General features: G+C 22.5%; 1 protein-coding gene across 1 annotated transcript in view; it reads right to left on the reverse strand.

Moving 5' to 3' along the window:
- LOC117179699 (mitochondrial-processing peptidase subunit alpha-like) overlaps window positions 1-8842 on the reverse strand; it is a 38960-nt gene that overhangs the window by 16927 nt on the left and 13191 nt on the right. The window contains exon 8 of the mRNA XM_033371725.1: window positions 2313-2521. Within this exon, the coding sequence (XP_033227616.1) occupies window positions 2313-2521 (209 nt within the window). The remainder of the gene's footprint in view (window positions 1-2312; window positions 2522-8842) is intronic.

An 8842-nucleotide genomic window follows, 5' to 3' on the forward strand; every position in this document is an offset into this window, starting at 1 on the left:
AAACACAGAGGCGTCTTGTTCAGTGTGCTCTGAAACCTAAACTAACATGGCGATCGGGCTGAAACTATAGCCACAAGCTATCTAAGGATGGTACTATAGAACACCACCTCAAGGTAGGCCTAGTGGCGCCATCTCTTGGTCAGGCCGGAAACTTATCAATCCACCCTCGTATTAAATAATTGTTATGTTTCTTAATCAAAAAAATTGAAATTGAATGGTTTAAAAATGGAATATTGTAAACTGAAACAATATTTGAAATCTAATTAAAGCCTTTAATTATGAATATATTATTTTAGAGTTATTTTTAAATTAAAAATAGTTTATAAAGTTTCAATCAGGTGTTTACATTTGTCTAACTAATAAGACTAACTAACTAATTAACTAATCAACTAACTAAAATTTAACTATATTGAAGAAAACTAAATTTTTTGGTGAAAAATCATATTTTTGAATGGAAAATTCAACTTTTTTCTGATGATTGGTCTTTTTGGCATTATAATTCAACAATTTTGTTAAAAAATTATTGTTTTTCGACAGAAAATAAAACTCCTTGGTGGAAAACCCATATTTTTGTTTGAAAATTTAACTACTTGGTTAAGAACTCATATTTTTTGGGAAAATTCAACTATTTGACTGAAAAATGAACTCCTTTGTTAAAAATTCATTTTTTTCTATAAATATTCATCGTTTTAGTTAAAGATTAATCTTTTGTTTCAAACATTAATTATTTGGTTGAAAATCCGTTTTCTTTCTGTTAAAAATATTTTTTTTCATCCTTTGGAAATTCGTTTTTTTAATTGAACTGGTTGAAAATTCGGTTTTTGGTAAAAAAACTTATCTTTCTTCGTTGAAAGTGAACTTTTTTGTTAAAAATTAACTTTTTTATCTGAAATCTTAGCTATTCCATTTTTGGTTGAAAATGGTTTCTTTATAAGTTGAAAATTTAACTATATGGATGAAAATGAACTTTTTTGGTAATAAATCATATTTTCGGGTAGAAAATTAATCTTTTTCTACATGACTCGTCTTTCCGGTTTTAGAATTCAACAATTTTGTTGAAAATTCATTGTTTTTGGGTTGAAATAAATCTTCCTGATGGAAAAATCATCTTTTTGGTTGAAAATTAAAGTACTTGGTTAAAAATTCATTTCTTTTTTTGGTTGAAAATTCAACTATTTGATTTAAAAATGAACTCTTTTGGTCAAGATTCTTTTTTTCTATGAATATTCATCGTTTTAGATAAAAATTCATTTCTTTGATTGAAAATATAAATGTTTCGTTGAAAATTAGTTTTTTTTTGGTAGAAAACTGAACTTTCTACGTTGAAAATGAACTTTTTTGTTAAAAATTAAGTTTTTTGTTAATAAAAATTAACTTTTTTATAGGTTGCAAATTCAACTATTTCGTAGAAAATTCATGTACTTTGTTAAAAATTTTTCATTTGGTTAAAAAATTAATCTTATTTCTTGAAATTTCATCTTTTTGGTTAAGGATTTACCTATTTGATTAAAAATTAGTATTTTTTGGTTGAGTACAACTGGTTAAAAATTAGTTTTTTATTTTTGTAGGCAATTAATTTTTGAACTGAAAATTGCACGATTCCATTTTTGGTTGAAAAAATGTATTTTTTAGTTAAAAATGCAACTACGTGGTTTGAAATTCATCTCTCTTGATTGAAAATGAATTTTTTTGGTTGAGTGTTTAACTAATTTGTTAAAATTTTTTCTATTTTTTTTTGTTTAACTCAACTGGTTGAAATTTTTTTTTTGTAGTAAATTAATTTTTTGGGTTATAAAATTAATTTTGTTTGTTAAAAATTCATCTTTTTGGTTAAAAATGAGTTTTTCTGTAGAAAATTCATTTTTAAACTCAAAATTCAACGATACCATTTTTGGTACAAAAAATACCTTTTTTAGTTGAAAATTTAATTATAAATCAAACTTTCTTGATTGAAAATTCTTCTTTTGATAAGAAATAAATCTTTCGTTGCAGAAAAGTCATCTTTCTTGGTTGAAAATGAACTCTTTTGTTAAAAAATCGTATATCAGATTTTTCAAAGCTAACTGAAAAAAATGTTAACACAAAAATAACTAGAAAACTTGCTAAAAAAAAAGGCGCAATAACTAAATTATCAACTAAAACAGATTAATTTTTCACTTTCCTTTGATATTCACGAGATACGCACATGATATAATTTTTTTTTATTTTTAATTTATTTTTAATTAAATTTTTCTATTAATTATTTTTTTGATTAACGACTGAAGATGATAGAATTGAAATATGTATTAAAAAATTGAGAATAATTTTCGCACCTGTTCATTACATTGGAGTAAAGTCTTGCATACATTCCTTTGCCCGGACCTCCGATACTAAAACTTCCTCCCCCACCCATCATTGTGTGCAAAACACATAAAGGAATAAAATCAGAATCATGATGAGAACATCCTTCTAAGCCTATTACAATGTGAGATAATTCTGGCAAACGACTCGGTCCTGCATGTACTGGTATATTACATTCTTCCTGTTTTTAAAAAAATATAATTTTATTGTTTTTGAATTTTTTAAATAATATACATGTATTGACGATAAATTTATGCACATTCACGTCTCATGATTTTTGAATTGAATGAAAAGGAATTAAAGTTGTATCATTTATGAAAAGAATTGTTTAAGATTTAAACATTTGTAATTGAATGTATTTGAAATTTAAAAAATTGTTATCAGAAGCTCTCAAGATTGAAAAATTTGAGACTAAAATTTTCGAAATTGAACAATTTTATTTTCATTTGAAGAATCGCGAAAAATAAATGCATTTATATTAAAATTTCGAAAATAGGACAATTTCAAAATGTTCCAAATTTAAGAATTTTTGATTAGATTAGAATTTAAATTGTGTTATTTCGAATAAAAAACGTTGAAAATTTAAAGATTTTCAATTTAAATCATTTTTAATTTAAAACGATTAAAATTTTCCAACTCAAAATTGAACACTCAATTTTTTATTTAATAATCAAATTGATTCGATGATTTTGTCATCGATCACCCACAAAAAAATTAATTCACCGTCACTTTCACAATACAAAATGGAACAATTTTCAATTATAAACCTATAAAATCAAATTATTTTATAAAAAAAAGTTAAAAATTAAGTAATTTTAAATGTTGAATTTTTAAAAATTTGATATATATTTCAAAATTCAACGATTTCAATTTTAATTTCAAAATCAAAACTTATGAAAGGGTAAAAATGGAAAATTCAGCATTTAGAAATCTTCGAACCCATTATTTTTAATTTAAAACTATTCAATCTTTAACGAAAAATCTGACGCTACGATTACTATTTTCGAAATAGTTCTATTTTATGGATTTCAATTTGAAACTATTTTTCTTTTTAAGTTGAGTTTGAAATTTTCAATTTTCAATAAAATTTTCGTTGTTTTGAACTTATCCTGGAGGCATTTAATTCAAAATTATTTAGGCAGTATTGTATCTTTAAAATTGAAACTAAACAATTTAGAATATTTAAATTTATTAAATTTTGAAATTTTGAAATATCTGAAACTATTATTGTTATATAATTTAAAATTGAAAGCGTTTCAAATTAAAATATTTTAAATCAGAAGCTCGCAAAATTGAAAATTTTTAGACTACAATTTTTAAAATTAAACGATTTCAGCAGGAAAGAGTTGCAATTGTATAATTTCCAATTTAAAGTGTTCAAAATTAAACAATTATATTTTGAATTAAAGAATCTCGAAATTCAATGATTTTAAATTGAAATTGCGAAAATGGGACAATTTCAAAATGTTCCAAATTGAAGAATTTCTGATTAGATTAGAATTAAAATTGAAACTTGAAACTGAACACTAAATTGAATGTTTTAAAGACAAAGCTTCTGAAATTCTAGAATTTAAAATTTTCACTGTATACACAAATTTAATATTCCAATAGATTGGACAAATTTGTCGCCGATCGCTCACAAGAAAATAAATTCACCGTCATTTTCACAGTTCAAAATGGAAAAATTTTCAATTGTACACCTATAAAATTGAATTATTTTCTAAAAAACCTTAAAAAATTAAATAATTTTAAATGTTTAATTGCCAAAAATTTGGTATATATTTTAAAATTCAACCAATTCAATTATAATTGCAAAATTAAAATTCATGAAAGGGAAACATTTTTAATTCAACGTTCAAGATGAAAATTAAGAACTTCTAAATTGTAACCATTCAAAATTAAACAAATTATTTAATTACATATTAAGGTATCATTTTCAAATAATTTAATTTTTATCTATTTGGTTTCAAGCAGCACAATTTTTATATTTTTAATTTCAAATCTTTTAATTTTTGACACTTAATTTAGAAATCATTCTTGAAATGTTCCAATCAAATCTTTTCAATTTAAAATTATTTATTTAAAAAAAAATCTTTAACTAAAAATCAGACAATTTTAAGATATAATATTCCAAATAAAAAATAAAACAATACGAAATCGCTATGATTACAATTTTTGACATTTCAGAAATTTGAGGATTTCAATTCGAAACTGTTTTTTTTAAGTTGAGTTTGAAATTTTCAATATTTTGGAACATTTTCAAATAAAAAATATTTTTGAAAACTTTTGAAATGAAAAATGAAATCTTCGTTTTCAGGGCTTGAATTTTTGTAAATTATTTCCTTAAGTTTTCGTTATTTTAAATTTATTCTGGAGGCATTCAATTTAAAATTGTTTAGACAGTTTTGTACGTTTAAAATTGAAACCAACAAATTTAGAATGTTTAAATCTAAAATTATTAAACTTTTAACTGACTTCAAATCAAACAATTAAGAATATTGACATTTGAAATTATTAAATTTTGAAAGATTTGAAACTATTGCTATTATTATATAATTTAAAATCGAGTAATTGAAAATCGAAAGTATTTTCAATTAAAATTCTTTAAATCAGAAGCTCTCAAAATTGAAAAATTTCAAACTAAAATTGTTAAAATTATAGAATTTCAGTAGAAAAGAGTCGAAATTTTATCATTTCAAATTTAAAGTGTTCAAAATTAAAAACTTACAATTTTAAAACGCTCTATATTGAATAATTTCACATTAAAATTTTGAACATCGGATCATTTTAGATTCAGAGGAATTGAGATTGCATTAGTTATAATTAAAAGTATTAAAAATTAAAAATTAAATTGAATGTTTCAATGCTAACGTTACTGAAATTTTAGAATTAAAAATTATTATTACATAACAAATTTCAATTATATACCTTTAAAATTGAATTCTTCTAAACAAAAATTGAATAAAAAGTAATTTTAAATTAGTAACATTAAAAATGAAAATATTTCTATTAAGGAACGTTGAAAATTAAACGAATCCGAACTTCATTTAAAACTTTTTTTTTATACTCTAACCCTAAAAACTTTCAATTATTTAAAGTAAATTTTAATCACTTAAGACTTAAGAAATTTTAAGTTGTTCATTGCCATTTTAAAAATTGAACCATTTCAATTTGAATTGCAAAATTATAAATTATGAAAAGGAAAAATTGAGAATTTAGCGTCCAAAATATGAAAATTCAATTTTCAATGACTAGTTCTAAAATCTTCTTATTTTTAAGGCTTAAATTTGAGAAATTATTGTGTTAATTTTTAATTATTTTTAATTTATTCAGGATGCATTTAATTCAAAACAGTTTAATTGCAAATCCTTTAAATTTTAAAGAATTTAAAAAACAAACAATTTGTAATTTTGTAAATGAAATCTTTCAAAAGAAATAAATTTAAACCTAAAACATTAAAAGTTAAAAAATTCCAAATTTCGTTTAAAATCTAAAGCATTCCTAAATTAGAGACCGTCCCTAAACTACGTGGCCAATTTTTATTTAACTTTTACCTAAAATTAAAAAAAAAATTTCTACCAAAAGATATGAATTTTCAACCCAACAAATTAATTGTCAACAACATTTTTTTAAATCAAACAGCTCTATTAACAACAAAATAGTTGAATTTTCAACCAAATAATTGAATTTTCAATTAAAAAAGATTAATTTTGAATTAAAAATAACATAGTTAAAAAAATAAAAATTAATTCTGTACCGAAAAGAAAGGAAAAGATTTTTTAAACAAAAAGATTAATTTTCTAAAAATGGAATATTTAAGTTTTCTACCGAAGAGATAAATCTTCAACCAAGAAAATAAATTAGTAACAAAGTACTGACCAAAAATGGAAAGTTAAAATTTTCATGAAAAAATTCAACAAAAAAAGTCATTTTTAAAAAATTGTCAAATTTTCAACCAAAGAGATTAATTTTCCACTAGAGAAAAACAAGTTCATCTGGATTGTTTAAATGCAAAGTAAAAGACGAATTTTATATAAAACAGTTGGATTTTTAACCCAAAAATATTAATTTAAGACAAAAATGTTATTTTTCAAGCAAATCGTTTTTATTTTTGACCAAAAAAGAGTAATTTCTTACATAAGTCTTAGATGGAAAAATAGTTTTTAAAAACTTCTGTTTGTTCCTTGTTGAAATTTGAACGACTTTAGTAAAAATTAATTTTATTTTGATTAAACATTTACAATTTGAGTTGAAAATTCATATTTTCGGGTTGAAAATTGAAATCTTTCATAGAAAATTACACTTTTTTTGTTTTGGAAATTCAACAGTTTGGCTGAAAATTAATGTTGTTGTTTAATTTTGTAGATAAATTGCGTTTTCATCTTCAAAATTCAACCTATCTATCTTTTGGGTAAAAAAAATTGTTGAAAATTCAACAACTTAGTTGAAAGTTGAAATAGTTTTTTAAAACTGCATATTTTTTTGACATTCACTTCTTTGATATAAAAGTTCTCTTTTCTCTTGAAAATTCCTTTAGAAATGTATCTTTTATAAATTGAAAATTGAAATGCTTGGCAGAAAATTAATTTATTTTAATGAAAATTTCTTCTTTTGAGGTAGAAAATCAATCCTATTTTTTGAAAAATAATATTTTTGGTCAAAAATTCAACTATTTTGTTTAAAGTTCGGTGTTAATGTTTCTTTAATTCGTTTTTTGGAAGGAAACTGATATTTCTTGTTCGAAAATTCATTTTTTTGATTGGGAAAAGACATCTTTTAACTGTCTTTTATTTTTTTTAATTTAACTGTTATTGGTAGAATTTTTTTTTACTGGAAGATTCGACGATTTGTTTGAAAATGCATCTTTTTAGGTTGAAAGATCAACTGCTTTAATAAAATAATATTCAGCTTTTATTGTAGAAAAGATCTACTATTTTACTGAAAACTCTACTATTTTATTAACAAGTTAATTTTTGTAGGTTGCATGTTAAACTATTTGGTTGAATATTCAAGTATTCTGCTGAAAATTTCATTATTTTGTTGAAAATTAAACTATTTAGTAAAAAAGCATCTTTTTCTTGAAAAGTTCAACTCTTAAGTGAATCAATCATCTTGTGGAGTAAAAATTGATATTTTTTTATTGAAAATTCCACTTTTGGTAGAAAAGTCTCTTCTTTTTTGGTTAAAAGTGGATTCTTTTTCATTGAAAGGTCTACTATTTTATGGAAAATTTCATTATTTTGTTGAAAATTAAACTATTTAGTAAAAAAGCATCTTTTTCTTGAAAAGTTCAACTCTTAAGTGAATCATTCATCTTGTGGAGTAAAAATTGATATTTTTTTATTGAAAATTCCACTTTTGGTAGAAAAGTCTCTTCTTTTTTGGTTAAAAGTGGATTCTTTTTCATTGAAAGGTCTACTATTTTATGGAAAATTTCATTATTTTGTTGAAAATTCAACTATTTTCTTAAAAAGTCGTCTTTTCGTAGAAAAATCATCACTACTGGTTGAAAATGAAACTGTTTTAGGTTAAAGATTTATCTTCGTAGGTTAAAAGTTCAACTATTTGGTTGAAAATTTATCTTTCTTGGTCGAAAATTATTATTATTCGGCTTTTTACCATGAATTTAACTTTTTGTTGGAGAATTTTTTTTTTTTTAATAGAAAATTCGTTCTTCTGGACTGAAAATGAATCTTTTAGTTGAAAATCCTGCAAACTAAAAAAAAATTAATTTGAATTTATAAATAATAATAAAACACTTATTATTTGTGAAAATATTAGAGTAATTTTCAGAGATATTTAGAATTTTTTAAATAATTGTGAAAGACTTAAAAAAAAAATTTTCTTAAGATTCTTAGGAAAATTGAAAATGATTTTTCACTTTGAAAAATTATTGTAACAGAAAGTTTAAGAAGATTTTAAGAGATTAAAAAAAATATCAAAAAAGAACATGGAAAATTTGAATTTTTTTTTAATTTGCAGGATTTTCAAAAATTGTAGGAAAATTTCGATCAATTTTAAAATACATTTAGAAGTTCTGAAAAAAATGTTAACGCACTTCGTTTAAATTACTTGAAATAATTTCAAGTTTTTAATTAATTTTGAGTCTTTTCAAAACTTCTAAATATCTCTTAAAATTATTCAATTTTTTTCTACAAATAATAAGTGTTCAATTTTTATTTAAGCGTCAAAATTTAACAATTTCACTTATAAATTAAACACTTTTTAAATAGAACAATTAAAATTGTAACGCTAAAAGTTTAAAAGTTCTTCGAAAATCTAAAGATTCAAAGCTTTCTATGTAAAACAATTCAGTTTCAAATTGTTTTCTTTTAAATATTTGATTTCAATTTACTCGTCTTAAATGAACAGTGAGTTTAATTATGACTATATTATTGAAACGACGAATGGACACTGGGTGTTTGGAATGCTAGGGGAGTAAATGATCTCAAGGTAAAAGAATTGCGGGAAACTATGGACGCGAAGAAACTAGATATTTTAT

This window comes from Belonocnema kinseyi, chromosome 9 (genome assembly GCF_010883055.1).
Source record: "Belonocnema kinseyi isolate 2016_QV_RU_SX_M_011 chromosome 9, B_treatae_v1, whole genome shotgun sequence".
NCBI classification, from domain to species: Eukaryota; Metazoa; Arthropoda; class Insecta; order Hymenoptera; family Cynipidae; genus Belonocnema; species Belonocnema kinseyi.